Source organism: Pleurodeles waltl, chromosome 6 (genome assembly GCF_031143425.1).
Source record: "Pleurodeles waltl isolate 20211129_DDA chromosome 6, aPleWal1.hap1.20221129, whole genome shotgun sequence".
Taxonomy (NCBI): Eukaryota; Metazoa; Chordata; class Amphibia; order Caudata; family Salamandridae; genus Pleurodeles; species Pleurodeles waltl.
In genome coordinates this window covers 138,635,654-138,654,623 of record NC_090445.1, presented here as the reverse complement: position 1 = coordinate 138,654,623, position 18,970 = coordinate 138,635,654, and the positions used below count along the sequence as shown (strand labels likewise).

At 43.7% G+C, this 18,970-nt stretch overlaps 1 protein-coding gene across 1 annotated transcript in view; it reads left to right on the top strand.

The window, feature by feature from the left end:
- Positions 1-596: 596 nt before the first annotated feature.
- TNS4 (tensin 4) overlaps positions 597-18,970 on the top strand; it is a 52,713-nt gene continuing 34,339 nt past the window's right edge. The window contains exons 1-2 of the mRNA XM_069237600.1: positions 597-876; positions 2,689-3,350. Of these exons, the coding sequence (XP_069093701.1) occupies positions 2,822-3,350 (529 nt within the window). The 5' untranslated portion in view covers positions 597-876; positions 2,689-2,821. The remainder of the gene's footprint in view (positions 877-2,688; positions 3,351-18,970) is intronic.

The following is an 18,970-nucleotide window of genomic DNA, read 5'->3' as shown; positions in this document are numbered from 1 at the left end:
GCTTGAGAGCAGCATCAGGATTAGTTATGGGAGTGGCTCTGAAACTCCTCTGTCCCTTGAAGCCTCAGACCTGCAGCAGGACCGAAGAGAAACATAAGGACGAGGTAGTGGGTAAGTCTGCTATTTTATTTTTTATTAAAACTACTTTTATACCCACTTGCAGGCAATGTGAGAAACCTGCACTCTGTGCTTATTTCTCACAGTGCCTGTAAGTGGGTCAAAAGTTTTGCCTCACCATTTTAGAATGTAAGCGGCTGCTACTGGGAGGGCACCAGGTGAGATTTTCCCATCGTGGGCAGCTGGGACCCCAGCGAGAAAGCTGCTGCTCAAATAGAAAATCTACTTGAGATGCAGCCAAACCAATTCGAGAAGCAGTGCCCTCTGGGACACCGTATGGTGTTGTTTGCACTGATTTTTCAGTGCGGAACGAGCTCCCAGGCAGAGGTGATTCCTCCACTAGGGCGGAAGAGCGTCCCACCCCCCGCCAGCAGCAGGAGCTGCAAAACGTTTAAAGAAACAACATAATAAACTCACTTTATCATGTTGGTTCTATAAAAGTGGGTGGGGCCACGGGGTGTGACGTGGACAGAGGGGGGAGTGCAAAGCACTCCCCCTCAGTGCACAAGTATGTTTGGCCAGCTGTCTCGGGCTGGCCAAACATACATGTGCACTATGGTCTCTCCAGCCCAGCACTATGTTGCCAGGCTGGAGAGAGCAGGAACAGGCTCCCAGTCTGCGTGGGAGCACCCTGGCTGGGTGCTCCCAGCCAGTCTTAACACTGCTCTGAGCAGTGTCAGAATTAGATGCAGAGCAGGCTTGGGAGCCTGTGCCTGCAGCCTACAAAGATGGAGCAGAGCGGATGGAGCGGAAAAAAAGGTACGTTTTATTTACTCTTTTTTTTGGGTCGCTGTCCCCCCTTTTTCCTCACACGAGCCACGACTGCTCTCAGGGCTAAAAATCAGCATAAGCAGGTCAATGTACCGACCTCCACGCATTTGCGGAACTCCGCGGAATCACAACAGGGTTTTCATGCAATTTCACAGAGTTCCGTGGAGTGAAACTCCATGAGTTCCACCCACCCCTAGAAATAACATCAATCAGTAAACACATTCAGAGGATTAAAAATAATCAGTGCAAAGCCCCCAGGAGCATTAGACACAGTGGGTCAAATCTGAGATCATTTATTCTGTACCTTTCACTTAGTTGACAAATAGGGGCTTGTAAAAAAACAAACTTGAATTCTATGTATGGAATTTTACAGTCATTTAAGATGGCAGAAAAAAAACACCAATGATACATTTTTCACAAGTTTAACATGGTAAGACGCAAGAAGGGAGGACTCAGAGGCAGGGGCATAGCTTGGTCAGTGAGATTAGGGGAGGATGAACCTCAGATTTCCCAACAAAAAAGCAAGGCATGAGGGGGGCTTAAGGGGTAGCGCGTATTGTTAGACACGATATTTTTCAAACTAATCAACATTTTTTAAGACCTTCAAAACAGACGAGATAGTAAGAGCGTGAGTATGTAAAAATCTCAGGTGAAATCGGACAGACACCTCACTATATCTGACTGAATGCACTTGTACCCAACTATTCACAACAACATTTTTTTTTAAGTGGGTGTAACACCCCAAACCGCCGCTCCCCCCAAAGCCACAACCATGCTCACAGTCTCTGTTACAAAAAGTAGGTGCCCACGAACCTGATTTGGATACTGTCTTTGTTGATCATATCATGTTTTTCTCTAAAGTGAATGCATAGCACTGCCATGCAAGCCCATCGAATTCACACTTACTTCCGGTATCTGTAGCGCTCATTTCCTGTTTTGTTTTCAATCTGGGTTTCTGCACGTGTAATGGAAATGCATGTGGCTTGGAAATGTGTTCTCTGTCCAGGATGTCGAGTTCCCTGAAAGCAAAGGCTCAAAGGTTGTGTACTCAACACTGCTGATCCAGGGCGGCCTAGAGGTTAGGGGAAAGGTTCTTCCAGAGAAACAGGAGCTGTTTTTCACAAGAAGAAAAGCCGAGCCTTTGGCATTGCTGAGTGACTTAGGGGCAGATTTACGATTTTGTTGTTACACTCAGCTTGTGCAGTATTGCTCAAGGTGGAAAAATTAGTGTAGAGACATATTTATTAAAAATCGTCTGCTGCTGTCATCAGCTGCTCTGGCACACTATAAAGAATACTTGGTGCCAGACCCAATCCCCCATCCCATGGTACAGAGGTGTGTGCATGCTGGGCAAGAAAAGCATACCCTTCCAGTACAACATCCAATACCGAGATAGAGTCTGAAACATTCCACACATTGTGTGTGTGCTGTACATTGCACTTCAGTTGAAATGTGTGGAATGCTTGCAGAAATTATAACATTACTCTTTATTAGTGACTGCTTCAAGGAAGCGTGTCTTTTTGATGGAAAGACTGGTGTAACTTGTGCAGATCTGCCCCAGTAACACCCAAGCCATCCATCCTTGATGGAAAGTGGCGCAAACAAGCACAATAAACTAGTTGCACTGAGAAAAAGGATTTCTTTCAGCACAAATACTTTCTGCTTTGGAAAGTAAATATCCGTGCACGACTTTGAGTTGCTTTGCGTAACTGTGTCCCATTGCAAAGTCATTGTAAATCTGGGCCTTAATGTGTAAAGCATCACTTTTAATTCAATGTCTTCTGATCTTGTCTTTTGCAGAGCATCCTTCAGAAATCGATTGTTGACAGCAGTCAGTAGTTGAATCAATTGCCTGAAATCTCCACGTGGTCTACAGGAAAAAAATAAAATACACCACAAATACTACAAACTACTCTGACAAGGGACATAAACAATGTCCAGGGTTATACCAAATCATGTACTTCATGTTGGGCAGTCAATCCGCATCACATCTCAGGATGAACATGTGGGCGTACACCCGTCGGGATGCTCAAGCAACCTTTCGAGTTCTCCAAAATGCACATACTTCACAACAGAGAGATGGGTTGACCAGCCATTGAAGGGGCACCCCAATGGAACCAGCCATGTGACACAGCATGTAGGGCTGCGTAGTCCACGCACAACCCAACCCCCATCCAGTCCCAATGTGGTTTTCCAAGAAACTGGCAATTCGTCATATGTCCAAGAGAGCGGACACCCCTACTTGGCAATGGAGAAGATCAGGCTGTCCAGTCAGCCAGCCAAAAATCCCGAACCTGAAGCCAATCAGAGCACATCCCCTACGTTGGATATATCCATAGATTATTTGAATCAGTTGATTCGAGAACTGGATCCCACTTTTCAGCCATTACCTGTCAAGACCCACCAGGCAAATGCTTCTGGCTGGGCAGCCGAGCCAAGCAGACAAGCTCACGATGAAACAGGTGAGGGAAAAAAATCAATGATTCATTTTTTGTTTGTTGTTTTAGTCTTTGAGCAAATTAATATTGATAAGAATATTCCATTTTGGAAACATTTTGTCAATGTGAATGTGTATTTTGACAAAATGATGGGGTTATGATAGACTGACAGGAAGTAGAACTCATCACTGCTAATACAGCCTGATGGCCTGTAGTCACAAACTTGATCATGTTTTCCTCATTCCAAGGGTTATAAATAAGGCGCCCAGTTTTCTGTTTTTACTGATTTTCAAAGATAAATACCGAATGAAAACCATCCACGTTCCTGTCTGTATTTATGTTTAAACATGAATACACATGGAAATCAGTTTATTTTTCATTATCTTTTAATGCTGCTAGTTATGACTGAAAGTCCAGTATCTGTGTGAATTGCAGGATAAGGGAGTCAATCGAGAAAGTTTCTGAATAAGGCTTAAGCTGTAGTACATGTGTACAAGGTTGATACTAAACTATACATTTTCATACCAGGGTATCAATAATTTATTTAGCTTTGGTTTTTAATTGAAACCTTCATGAGTTCAAGTATGAGTTTGCATTTTTTGGTTAAAAACTATGGAAATATACTAATTTCAGCTTACACTTCTCATGAAGCCCAAAATAAATATGAATAAATACAGATGGAAATGTAAAAAAAATAAATACCATAAAACTGTAAGTCCTAGTTGTAAAATGAGCAACAAAAAGCTTTTTGACAGCGTCATTTTGGGCCCCTTTTAAAATGGTATTTGTGCTCGAAAGTTCAACATACATGTTTAAATGAACATGTTTGTGTAGAGAAGCACAGTATCCGGTGTTCACTTAGGTAGCTTATTTATTATGTTGTAAGGCACGGATGATGCCCCTCCAGGAGCTCAGCTGTCTCTTCAAGGAGATCTAACTCATCCACAAGAGAAAGGATGACGTGCAGGGCATTCTCTGTAGAACTGGCTACCATGATTACCTGTACCACATTGTCTTCACAGAGGGAATTAAACATCCTCTGAAGACAAGGCTCAACAAGCATTGGCAAAGCCAGTAGGTCTCCCTTTTGGGACATATTGACTTTGCCAATGGTTTTAACCATGCTGCGTAGCATATGAAATACAGAGTAGTGGTGCCAAAGTTTTTCAAAAAAAGATCTTGATGTGGGATGAGTATAACTTGATCCATCCACTGATTATCAGAACCAGGCTCTTCCCTAGACCCACTACGTAGCTGAGGTACCGTGTTTGCTATGTTAAGATTACACCATATACCATACAAAGACCCGTGTCTGCCTGGGACTATTCTGCTGATAACCACGCCTAACGATGGCCACCCTTACCAGCTTGCGCCTCTGTGTGGATTTATGTAAAACATAAATAATATTTTTTTTAAATGGTAATCAGGAAACCTAAAGGGTTTTATTTTGACAAAAAGTTTCAATTTGTATCTACGCCACAAACCACAAGAGTGCCACAGTACATCACCTCTCTCATTCTCTATGCATAAATGTGCGCTACAAGTGGGCTACTCACTTTCACCATCGCAGAAATAATACAACAGAATTTTGTAGCACTAATAGAATCTATGATGTAATATTATTCACCACCTTGAAAAAGTCCTACGCCTATGTGCCATCAAGGGGCGAAGCACGTGTTGGATGTCCAGCTGATATTGATGGTGTCTGTTTCAACATGAATGAAGACATCATCAAGAAGCATAAACATTTAATTTCAACTATTTCACTCTAAAACAGCATGTGATGTATTTGCATGAGTAAATATGGAAGTGACTTTCCAGTACCATGATGTATATGGCTGTGAAAATTGAATCTTGGGTGAAAGCATTCTTACCAATCAGCAGTAGTAACTAGGTAGGTATCCCACTTGTCCACAAACTCCCAAAACTCCCAATGGAAAATATTTACCCCTCCAAACAATTCCTGTGAATGCCATGGATTGAAAGCATTAAATCACACTTTATATTGTAGGTAGCCTTTTCTTAATTCTGAATTATGTAGTGCCACTTCACAACATTTCAGCTCCCAGAATACTATAGGATATTTGTTTATCAGGATTGACCACATCTGTGATCTGCTTCCTGAGACTTTTTAATCATAGAGACAAGCAGTCGGATGTAGTGACTCAAAATGACCTGGTAGGCTATGAATCACCTTGTTTTTAGCTCTTGCCTATTAGGTCAAATACCTATTGTGGAGAATACCAATACAATTGGTGAACTTCGGGCCAGTGCAGTGCTTACCACTGGTTGGCGTTACTGGTGATTTCATTTGCTTGCTTGTCATTCGATAGCTTTCCTTCCTCTTTTTGTGTTTGTCGCTCCTCTACAACATAACTTCTTTTCCATCTTTTTGGGCAGATGATTTGTATCCTTCCACTGCTCACATTCAGGTAACTACTTTTTCCTTCTCCTTTATAGCAACCCATGGCAGTGGATGTGTTTTCTTGCTCTCTCCCCGTGCCGCTTTCCCTTTCAAATACACGCCCACCTGCATGCTTCAAGTTGCTCCATTGTGTCTTTCCAGCTTAGTTGTTGCTTCCCCCACTCAGCTTTCTTTTTGCTTTTTTTTTTTTATACGTCCCCTGGTGTCAGTCTCCTCCATTACTTTCCCACTACCTCTACCTTTCGCTGGTCAACAGCGCATTTATTTCTCCCCCCACTCTCTCCTTAGTTGCTTTCCACCTCTTACTTTTTCGCCCCTCCTGTCGCAGTCATTTTTCTAAAAATATTTTTGTTACATTTTTTGGAGGGATATGCAGATGCAGTTTGCTGCCAGGCTTCTCCTTTACAAAATATATGTTTGCACACATTGTAAATTAGTTGTAAATGGAGGTTATCTAGCTTGGAATGGCAAGTAAAAAATAAACAAATTGTAACTGCAGTGTGTGTAGGTTATCACGCTGGGCCGCCATAATATCGTGACACATGTACGCTCACGTGTTGACATGCCATCATACTCTTTTTATGGTGCTTGTCACGCCTCGTAGAAGTTCCTGTAACTTTTTTAAAACTTGAGCATGTAAATGCTGTTCTTGTAGGAACTTCAGAACTTACTCAGTTCAAACCTGAAACTACACATGGTTCACGAAAGGACTGAAAACTGAACTGTTGCATATTGCCTTTGCTTGATCTGTTCACAGACAGTAAGAAGACACTGTAGAACATTTGACCATGACTCCCTATCCAAAAGTAGGACTGGGCGGAACTTGGGAATTTGACTCAGCTGAATTCTGTGATGTTCCATAAAACCTCTGCGAGATTGTGCGGAGTTCCACCAATGGGTGAAAAACATGTAGGTCAAACTGCTTGCAATGCAATTTATTGTTGGTAGTCCGAGCAGCACTGAAAAATCAGCATGAAAGGTATCATGCACTGTGCAAGAGCGCACTGCCATTCGAGGAGATTTTGCTGTAGCTTGAGGAGAAAGTCTAGTTGAGCGGCAGCTAATCTACTTGAGAAGCAGCTCTCTTACCATGACCGCCATTGACTGCCTGCGGCTGCCTGCTTTAGAAAATTGTGCTTAGGGACACTAAAATCTTGCTTGTACTTGCCCGCTCGCATTTCCAGAGACTTGCAGGGAAAAAATGTCGCCAGGTTGTGACTGGTGGAATTTGACTGGAGCGCCATGTTACAAGACTAACGTGGAGTTGCCAAATTCTGCCAATTTCGCAGACGGAATGAAATTCTACCCACCCCTATCCAAAGGACGACACACCATACAGAGGTCTTTCAAATAAATAAATATCAATTAGCATGACTTAGGCGTGTTAAAATGTTTTCAGCCTTTAAAGCATAGGTCTTCAAACTGGGGGGCCTCAAGTGATCCCAGGGGGGGGGCAGACATTGGCCAAAAGAAGTATTATACAGATAACATGCCTTTGTTGTAAGCAGAAGCTTGTTATTGCATTTTTTAAAAATACAATGTTTAAATGGGAAACATCCTTTTTTACGACTTTTTTTTTACGAAGGTCGTGGTTAACGAAAGCGCAACAATGCTTTTTTTAACCACGACTTCGGTTTTTTGTGCCTTAACTACGTATGTTCTGAACAACGAACATGCGGTGTTAAGATACAAAGAAGGGACTTGGCGAAGGTAAGTGGTGGGTTTAGGTTTTGGGGAGGGGGTGGGGGGTCAGGGGGTTTTAGGTTTTGGGGTGGGGTTGGGGGGGTGGGGCGTTTTTGGTTTTGGGGAGTGGGTGGGGGTCAGGGGGTTTTAGGTTTTGGGGTGGGGTTGGGGGGGTGGGACGTTTTTGGTTTTGGGGAGTGGGTGGGGGTCAGGGGGTTTTAGGTTTTGGGGTGGGGTTGGGGGGGTGGGGCGTTTTTGGTTTTGGGGAGTGAGTGGGGTATCAGGGGGTTTTAGGTTTTAGGGTGGGGTTGGGGGGTGGGGCGTTTTTGGTTTTGGGGAGTGGGTGGGGGGTCACGGGGTTTTCGGTTTTGGGGTGGGTTTGGGGGGTGGGGCGTTTTTGTTTTTGGGGAGTGGGTGGGGGGTCAGGGGGTTTTAGGTTTTGGGGTGGGGTTGGGGGGGTGGGGTGAGGGATGTAGGGTGAATGGTGCCTATTGCTAATGATTTAATCAGGAATGCCTTTACAACGAAATATCGTTGTTAAGGCATTTGTGGTAAAATCATTATTAGTAGCAACGAGGTCGGTGTTCCGACCTCGTTGTTAAGGCAGTAGTTTTTTTTGCAGTCGTTGTTTCGTCGTACATTCTGTTTAAATAGGCCTAGACATATTTAAACATTGCCATTTTTATAAAACAATTGTGAACAATTCTGAAGGGGGCTCAATGATTTTTATTTTTCAACTCGGGGTGCGGCATTAAAAAGTTTGGAGACCACTGCTTTAAAGTGATAGAGGGTCCTCCATTGAGCACAGCTGTGCACAGGTTGTTGGTTAAATCAAAGTTGGTCTTCAAGATTACAACCCTACCTCACAACTGACTACATGAATCTGGGCCAGACATCTTTCCTACAGCATCACTTGCCACTGCCCCAGCCATGCCCTGTGATCAGACCAGTCTAATTTGTAGAACTCCAGACCTAAGTGTAAGAGAAGGCCGTCACTTTTCGATGTTGAACACTAGTCTATGAAATAGTCTCCCAGTCCACCTAGGAGAAAATCGTTCTCTGATTCTTTTCGGAAATCATTTATATGCTATAATTTCTTCTAATTGTGCCAGTTTTGTGTCGGCTATTTAACTCCTTTGTAGCTATGTAATGTGTGGTGGAGTGCTCATTACAAATTCATAAAAAGTAGAAAAAAGAATAAATATGATAATGCACATTTGTATCAAATTTCCATATGCAGAAATTCCTACTTGTTGGAAATTCAGTTTACATAAATAGTTTGATTATCTCAGAAATTTACGGATGTGCAGTTATTTAGGAATACTCCTGAAATTATGCAGGAGTCCAAAAAGTCAGAAAATGTTTCCTTTTCAAATGTCAGAGGAATCAGATAGTAGAAATTCCCTAAGTCATTTTCATTGACTTTTGCGAATCAGTCCCCTCTATTAAATTACCAAACAAATGTTTGGGTGAGCTGCCAGGTTAATGATCAATATTCAATATTCCAGTGAGCGCAAAGATATCCATCAAGAAATGCTAACAGTTTCAGCCACAACTACTTTAGGTAACCACAGACAATCCCTGTAGGGCCATATACACGAACCAACCACATCTCCTTTGGGGGTAGGTCTCCTAAAATACCTAGGGGCACATTTACAAGCCCCTTGCGCAACCTTAACACATCTTTATAGTCATTTTTATGATGCTAAGGTGGCGTTAAGAAGGCCATTTTCCCGCGCCATACTTACAAAGTGGTGCAATGCATGCATTGCGCCACTTTGCAACCCTTTGGGCCACATTATGCCTGCACCTGGCATAATGTATGCAAGGGGGGGAATTCTCACGCAGGGAAGCCCGAAAACATGGTGCGGTGAAAGACACTAGATGTCACTGCCACATTTTTTCTATCATTTTAACGCCTGCTCAATGCAGGCGTTAAAATGACGCACCCATTGAAATCAGTGGGCCTCCCTGTGCTTTGCTGCACTAGCGCAACATTTTTTGTCGATAGTGCAGCAAAGCGCCACAGCAGCATCAAAAATTCTGGCGCTGTTGTGGTAACGACCGGCATGGTGCCCCATATTGTAAATACAGCGCAACCGTGGTATCGTCAGGTGGGGCAAGGGCGACTCAAAAGAAGTGGCGCATTGGGATTAATGCGCCACTTTCTTGTAAATATGTCCCCAGGTATTCTCAATAAATCTACCGATAAATACGCGTGATAGTGTGCATGATTTCCAACAAATTTCATCACAAGTTTCTTGATCTACTGAAATTCTAAGGTAGTGTTCGGAAACTGAGAGTAGTTAAACTGCTGACTTACATTCCCCAGGATGTGGATAAAAACACATATTCAGAATTAGCAATAAAAAAAAACTATCATGCTAATAAATTTTTATGCGTGACAGTGTCTGCCATCTCCTGACATAAAAGAGAAATATCTGTAATAGGGATTGGGGCGCTGTAATTACATACCGGATAGAAAACTCCATGCACCTGGCAGGTAGGCTTAAATTACACTCCAAACTGAGCTACTAGTAATCCGGGCGCACATAAAACTACTCAGTGCTCAAGATTAACTACGCATAACCTTAAAAAAACACTAGTCAGAGGAGGTAAGGAAGACACCTACCTACCTACCTGCCAGGGAGCATCATTCAAAAGCGGAAGACAATTGGTAGGAATGCGACCTAGACAGGAGTAAAGTACTGGAGTTGAAGATCTATTTGTTTGTAAGCTCTGTTCTTTAAAGGTGTTGCTGAGGTGAGCCATAGTAAAGAGTTCTGCATAATGCTAGCCTCCGGCCTTGCCACAGAGTGAACAAGTAGCGCTTTCTACCCTGGTCCCTTTCAATTGAATGCGCCTCAAAAAACTCCTGGAAAGTGACTTACTAAGACTCTCATTGCATATGAGCCTAGTGTGAGAGGCTGCGAACACCAGCTACGGCCCCTGACCCTTCCTAATCAGACGGGTCCCCTGGCTGCAGTGCCTTTCATTCAGATTCTACAGTGTTAACACCACCTTCTGCGATCTGAAGTAGCCAAAGGGATGCACGTAGCATACTGGCACCAAGGAACCGGTTTAGGTGATCGCTGCACTTGTTAAATATACTTGAATGATTCAATCAATCAATCATTGAATTTATAAAGCGCTCTACGTACCTGTGAGGGTTTCAAGGCGCTGGGGGGGGGGGAGCTGCTGATCGAAGAGCCAGGACTTGTAGGTCTTGGGTCTGTCGCAGGTTGGTAGGGAGGGTGTTCCAGGTCTTGGCAGCGAGGTATGAGAAATGATTGAGTGAATGATACCGAAAAAAACCTCCAAAGAACATAAAAATATGAGTGAAGTAGTTTTCTGTTCAGTACATCCCCACCCACGAGACATCACACATTCAAAATTCGCCCGAAGAGCAAAGTGCTTTTAGGGCAGCTTAATAGGAGCTGTGGTGGAGCCCACTCATGTAGCGAAGTTATGTGTAATACCTATTGTCCTGAAGGTGAGACAGCCTTGACTCACTACCTGGCACACGGGTGTGTGCCTGCAAGGGATGCCTAGGCACCTGGCACGCCCATCATGCCACTCCTTGGCGGTGAGCATGAGACGCAATGCATTGGCAGGATTAGAGGGAGCAGGCCTAGGCTCGCCGCAGACAGTCGCCCGCAGACATGGGCAGAGCGCAGGATTTGGGATTAATACGCTGCACCCTGTGCCCTAATGTTTGAAATGTTCTGCCATTTTACAGCTTTAGTCTGTTTCCTGTGTATTTCTCGAACACTATAAACTTCCAGGCGGGCCTAGTTATGCAGACAGGAAGGAACCGCTCTCTAGAAACAAAAACAAAATCACAGCTGGAAAGGAACACAAACGCTAATCAAGCGTTGGCAAAGCTAATAGTTCTGGCAAAGGCAAACATACAATGTGTTCTTATCTATTTTTACAAGCGTATGCAATAGAAGTAAAACGTTTAAAAGTAATAAAAATAGAACATACAAAAAAGAGAAGAAAGGGGAGATCATCTATCTATCTATCTATCTATTTATCTGTCTGTGTGTGTGTGTGCTATATATACATTTCTTTGACTACATGATGCTAGTGGGACAGCTACATCTCTGTCTAGGCCAAACTTTAAAAGCCCATTGTGCAGGGCCACTTGGAGTAATTTGACAGCACTCCCAGGTGGCACCAGGCTGCTGACTTTGGGGTGGAAATCATGTCAGCCATTAAGAAAAGTGCAGTTCTTGATGACCTGGTGCTTGGGAGCCGAGTGGGCAAGCTGTGCACCACTAAACCTACAGTTCTAACTCTATCAGTGTAAAGTGAAGACTATTTTTGCATGGTGTTGTAATCAGTGAATGATTTAAAAAATGAAAATGTGGCTTAGGTCTCATTCTCTTCACTAAACACTTATGTTCTAGTTGCTAACCTCTGGTGAGAAGCCAAGCATTGGTAGAACCAGCTCCTGGAATGGTGGGCTTGTCCTTGTACAGTACATTTCCCCTAGCAGAATTGGACGTAGAATAAGGTGACCTAGGCACATTCCTAGAGTATTCTGAATTATGCAATTTTGCAGCTGCAGTGTTTTCCACATAGTTATGGATTTGCTGCATTTGCCACACAATCGAGCATCTGCTGCATTTTCTTCAAATTTCAGCAAAATTGCTTCTAGATCAAACGGATCAAAAGTTTTCTACAATGCCAAAACACGTATTGCCATGCAGTGGAAGACCCTGCTCCAAGGGTCAACTTTCTGTGGCTTTTTCTGTAAATGGGTGTCAAAGTGGCACTAATGAGGTGAAACCTTTCTCACGCTAGTGGTATGGTGTGTAAAAATGCCAAAATAATGAGGTAACTGCCGCCTTTAAGCGCACACTTTGCATTTTCTTGATACATGATTTAGCCAACTGTGCTATAATATCTGGTCCTCCTCTGCTGTATATCTCCAGTCATGCAACACGGTACAGTGGAAATTCGAACACTGAAAGCCTAAAAGAATAAATGAAAATAATGCAGTTCTGAAAAGGCAAAGGAAGCTAGCCAAGGCAGCGTGTTAGTGAGCATGCGTGAGTTTTTTTAAGGCGCTCTACCTTTCAACGGGTCTCTGTAATTACCAGAAGTTCTCAGGGTTCATTGGCATGTGGTGCGCAGCTCCACCTCCAAGCCTGCACAAGGCCCTGAAACGCTTGAGTCATGCTAGGACCTGCACCTCTTCCTGGGAACTGATATCTTCAAAGCCCCTTTGTTCGCCCTGATAAATATTCTTGCCACTGTTGGCTAAAGCTGTGTTTATTCATTTCCACATGGTTGGTGAACTGGGAGGGTGTGAAATATCAGGGCGGAGGTAAGGCACAGCAGGGTGGAGGAGGGGCGAGGCTTTCAGTGGGGAGAATCTTGACTGAGGGTGGTGGCAAACACTGTAAGTCAGAAACTGGTTTGTTTGAGGGTGGCTGTGTGGCTTGGTTTTGGATGAGGACATTATTTGGCTGGTGTTGGTAAGGTCTGACCAGTGGTAGAATGGTGTTTGAAACTGGCTGGTGTGATAAGTGGCTCCTCCCTGATTGGTTGAGCATTTGTATAATAAGTATGGCTTGGTCCAGGCTATAGATTGTGAGTAGAAGACGGATGGTGGGGGGGGGTGGGAGGATGGATGGAGATGCTTGGTAGGTTGAACGTGTGACCATGTGAAGTATGAAATGCAGCTTTATTTAGGGTGGTGGTTGGATGTTGAGGTACTGTAGGAAGGTGCTCGGGATGGTGGAGATCTAGGGTCAGTATGTTTGAGGTGGGGCATCAGGGTGGAAGTGCACCATCATAGCAGAAGTGGACCACCATACTAGTCATGACAGCAAAGTTGGGGCAACTGAGTGGTGTTGAGGTATAAGAGTGGAAGTGGGAACTCAGTGTGGAAGTGAGGCACATCAGAGATTAGGTGGGATAGACCGATGGAAGTGGGATAGACCACGAGGGTAGGGGTGAGAAATAAAATTAAAGTTGCAAGCATCAGAGCGTAACTGGAAAATCAGACTGAGGCTGGAAAATGAGAGTGAAGATGGATTATCACAGTAGAGTTGGGAGCATCAGTGGAGGTGGGATGATGCATGGAACCTGGGGCATCAGCAGGATGGATGAGGACAGGGTAAAGTCGCCTGTTTTGTAGCTGGGGGCTAGACGATTCGCCTCAGTAGAGAGTATGTGGTGCTTCAAAAAAGGTGCAGTTTGGTCTCAGCAGGGTGAGAACTCGGATATGTTGTCATGCGGTTTTAGGATAGAAATGACGTCATAGACAGAGTTAAAAGTGTAATGCAAACAGTTGGACGGTGGAAGGCAGGTTGGGGAAGGAAATAGGAGGCTACTGGCAGGTGGGTGGCCGGGACAAGACAGATTCTAGTTTACATGCTGCCTGCGTCATCATTAGGCATACAAGTGGAACCATTAGCTTCAAAGACTTTTAGGTACCAACATAACTAAAGTTGGCACAACGTAAATGCAAAAAAGAAACAATCTGACAGTAGGTATAACAGTAATGGTACTCGGTTCCTGTTACTTTCCGATATCTTCAATCTCTAGGCTAAGCAGCGTGAAAGTGTAGTCACCACTGTCTGTCTGACATGACTGATCTGAGACCCAGCAGTATTTAGGCCGTCTGGCGCTTACCCCTTTTAGACATCAGTGCAGTTGGAAATCATTTTTTTGATGGCAAGCTTGGGCTGATTCCTTTGTCTTGTTATCCTTACTCATTACATCCTTTCGATCACTGCAGCCACCATCCTCATGAGCAACATGATTCGTGGTACTTGAGCTTTCTGTGTAGTTGGGATGCACTAAGGCCAACTACGTCCGTAATTCATGCATTAACAGTCCCAGCCTGAAGAACTGTGTATCTGTGTGATTCTCATTAAGTTACAGAGGTAAATGGTTTATGATGTCACAGTACATCCCAAAGCCCCAGAAGAGGTCACTGAACAAAGCAGCATTGCAGAACGCCTGGTGTTGGTGATTGGTCCTGATGCAGGAGGGGCAGAGAGCGGCTTTGTTCTCCACACTGAATGAGTTATGTGCGCAGGGCTGGCTTTACGCATGGGTCTAGTTTCATCGGAGAGAACTAGCCTTGCCTGGAAAACTGATTTCATTCACTTATTTTTATTATAGGCCTATGTGCTTGCATATATCTCCCCTACCACACCGTTGCTTTCTCGCTCTCTAATTTAGCATCTGAATAGTGAATCGGTGATTCAGATGAGGGGACCTAACCGCTGAACACAAAAGCCCCCCCACTTCAACCTCCCACTAAAATCACGAGCAGCAGGGAGGAGGCGGATTAGGTCAGTGGCATTTAACTATCACCCACCAACTGCATCGCCCTTTGAACATCCCCCATCCACTGCTCTTCACTTCGGACAGACTCGAGCCAGGCAGCAGCATTTCTCAAGCCTTGGCGGGAGTCGCACTTCTGTGTTTTCCTCGCTCTTCCAAGCGCCACACACTCGCGTCACTGGAGGCTGTTGAAATATGTGGGCTTGGCCGGGCAGGCACGGGCTGGTAGGAGGCAAAGCCCTCCCGTGCCACAGGCGCTAACTGTCCCTGCGCGAGCATCGCGTCCACACGCTGCTTCGTCAAAGCACGAAGGTTATAGCGAGTTGTTCTTTGCTGTTTACCAAAGTGGGCGAAGCCCGTGCGCAAAGTAAGACATTACACCAGAACAACACTGCGGTGTTTTTTTAAGCGTAATTATATAATGCTGATGTTTTTAGGGAACATAAGGATTTTCTCCATCTTTCCTTCTACTTTCTCACAATCTAGTGCGACTGTTACTAGCTGCTGCACCTTTATTTAGCATTTCTCTTGCAGCTTTTTCTTTAATTTCCCAAGTTTTCTTGCATTTACTTTGTTAGCTAATTGGCATTGTTATTTACCTCTTTTCCTGCCCTTTTCCTTATTTTTATGCAAATTCACCCTGTCCTTCTGTTCTTTTTATTTTCTAAATGTCCACTCTGAGCTTCCCTTGGATGGCGATAAGAGGACACCGTCTAAGACTTTTGAAATGCCTTTTACAGTAACACCCTGTACTTCCAGCTAAGGTTACCTGCGAGGCTTACAAAATATGGCCCATATTGAAGAAAAAGTACCACTTCAGCTTTGATGCATCACTTTTTTTGTGCTCCCCTTACCGGCACCTACCAACACTATGGTTGCAGTCTATAATACAGTGCACCATGGCGGTCGTTAGCACAATAGCGTCAATGTTTTTTACACTATTGTGGTGCTTTGCTACACTAGCATCAAACATTTTGAGTGCAGAGTGCAAGGAGGCCCATAGGTTCCTATGGGAGCGTCATTTTAATGCTTGCTCTGAGCAGGCGTTAAAAATGACGCAAAAAATGGCACAGTGAAATCTTTTACATTTCACGGCACCATATTTTCGGGTCTCCTATCACCAGAATGCCCTCCTTGCATACATTATGCCTGGCGCAGGCATAATGTTGCACAAAAGGGTTACAATGGTTGCATTGCGACACTTTGCAAATATGGTGCGTCAGAAAAGCCACTTTAGTGCTGCCACAGCATAAAAAAACAATTACACTACAGCGGCGCAAAGGTGCTCTTAAATATGCCCTTATGTTTGGAAACTGAGAGCAAATGATTCCCAAATGCTCCTGAGCTGATGATGTTACTAGCAGGCTTCTGTGTGTTAAAGAAACATAGACGAAAATTAGAAAAATGCTGTATGTTCATATGCAGTTGATTAAATAGGAAGGCATTCTCTGTTACAGATAAAAGCAAGCTGCTAGTCACACTCTTGTTTTTGTATTTAAAAATATTTTTCATTGAGTAGGAGGCTTGAAGGTGACATCATCAGAACCCGGGTTTTTGGGATGTTCCTGCAAAACAGTATCCTCTAAATCCGCTTGAAATTTAATTTACTCTGCGTAATCTCGCAAAATTTCCAGCATTTCACATTACGATTGTTATGCAAAATGTTAGAGATTATACCATGTAAAAATCCTGTGGCAGGAGCATCTGAGCAAGGCATGCAAACTGATTGTGAACTGCTGTTGTTTGTGTCAAGGGCGATTTTAACTTACTTTTTTGGAAATTAGTACTTGTTTCAAAATAAGGACACATTTTGCACTAACAAATAGCGCAAAATGCAAGACCAATATTTTGCGTGATAAAATATAATTACGTATACTCTGAGCATTTTGCAATTTCTGCAACGGCAATAGCATGAGTTTTACCTAGAGTTGGTATGCTCCCAACAAGAATGTGACAGGAGAAAACCTGCTGAAGCACTAAGTAACTGAAAAATGCATAAAGGATGGGTAGAAAGAAGATGGGGATCGATGATCTGATAGAGATGCCCTCATGTTGGTTTCATCAATAACCTTCCAAGTTTGAAGAAATGTTTTTTTTTCAAAAATAATGTGAAGGTCGAGAATAGCTTAGTCATTTGATAAAGCCTTCTATCTAGCAGTGCTTGTGGAATGATGTATCGTCAGCCCCCAGTCCTGGAGTCTCAATACCCTTTTCGAAGAAAAATATTTGGTCATTAAGTATAACAGTAGCTCACATCATGCAGGGTCAACCTGTTGATGGTCCAGCCTCATTTTTTCACTTTGGGTGCAGTCCCGAAGACTTTTCAGTGGATAAATGACCCTCAATGGGTGGAAAACGGACGTTTTATACCTGGTAGTCTTTCTCCGCTGACATTGTACCATTGGCGTTATGCAGTTGCTATTATGCCATTGTCATTATACCATTGCCATGGTACCTTTGCTATAATTCCACTGCAATTACATAATTGCCATAATACCATTGTTTCCTTCCTTTTCGTGGCCAGATATGTTTGGTGTAACTTCACTCATGAGTGTACTGTTAAGCACCTGGGTGCTTACCTGGATCACCACCATCAGATAACACTTGCAGTGAAAGTTGTATTTTCTAGCTCCAAAGAACAAAGAATGTCCTCTGGTTTCTAGATTCACCAATCAGCGCTACTGTAATTCGAAACAATTTATCTGTCTGCGATGGGGTACGCAATTGCTCTTTTTGCTTCTTTTAACACCACTCTGTAGCCTGAGAGCAGTGCAACTGGAGCTGCGTAAGTCATCCCTAGAAGGAAGAAGAAGGTATTGAGAACTCTTGTAAACTTATTTACATCAAGTTCAATAACACACATGGTGATATTATAGTCTGTCTTCCCCATAAGTCACCAAGATAAGCCAGAGGTTAAACCTCTAAATACTAATCTAACAGGCCTATTACCCCCTAGTGAATCAAAGCGCGATCTGTTGGCGTTACGCTCTCCTCTCAGTCGGTCCCCTTCTGGAACTCCCTACCCTCTTCGATCCAGTAGGTTGAAGTCCGTCTGCAGTTTAGAAAAGCCCTGAAGTCCTCCTACCAGTTCATGAACGATTCTGGACAGCCCAATTATCCAATAATCAACTCACTATAGGAGCCATGGGGCTGTGGTAAGAATAGCTTAACATTTAATGTAACAATATCGTAAGTGACTGAGGAGCAAGTGAGTGTATGCTCTTTAAATTGGACCTCAAGCTCTCTTGAATGGGGAGTCTTGTCCAGCAAAATATTACAAAGCCCTTGCAGGCTTGCTGGCCCTGGCATTTATTATCAGTCAAACACTGGTGATCAGTGCTTAATTTGTAAATAAAAAGGTGCCGGTGCTCAAAGCCCTCCTCTTAAACATGCGGCTGCTGCAATTAAATGTGAGAACACCGAATACTGAGGCAGCCTAATCCTGAAGCCATCACGGGCCTCTTCAATCCATTTAAAGCCGTTCCCTGCCCCTTCTGCTCACTCTTGAATTGAAGCTTTCTACTTTCTTCCTTTGTCACACTTTTTCATTTTTCCCTTCATCCGTCTTTCCCATATGTGTCTTTTGCTCGCAGCAAATGCTTGAGGCCGAAGAATAAGCCCCGGCCCTCAAAAATAAGTGCCGGTGCTCAGCACCGATAACAACAAGCACAAATTAAGCACTGCTGGGGATGTCCCAGCATCCATGAATTAACTGTTGTGAAACCCCGTCTAAAGCAGTGGCCGGAATGGCCGGGATCAGAAGGGCACTATGTGCCCCTACTTTTTTAATGTATGAAAAACTGTTCCCCAAAGTCTTATTAAAAGACAACAGTCCCAGGATGGTAAACTCCGATTGTGCAAATGCTTTAGCTTAAGTTTCATTCAGGGAGTTTCCTGTCCTGTGAAGATGAGGGAGGGCCAGGCAGCTTAACAATAAACCAGTCTTCTTGCCAGGGTGCCTCCTCGCCTAAAGAAATGCAAATGCGCACAACTGGTTAATCTGCAAATGTAAAGAGGGCTTGGGAGCAGGTACTGGTTTAATTGATCGAATCACATTCTTTTTGACTGGTAGTGCAAGGGGGTTACCAGCTGAGCTGTGCAGTAAGTGCTTTTCAGGGCAGTTTAATACAAATAAATCATTACCTGCAGTCTGGGTATTACTCAAACCTATATTTTGGAGGCATCGTTTTATCTGAAACCTTTTTGCACATTTTGGTAGCAGTCTGTC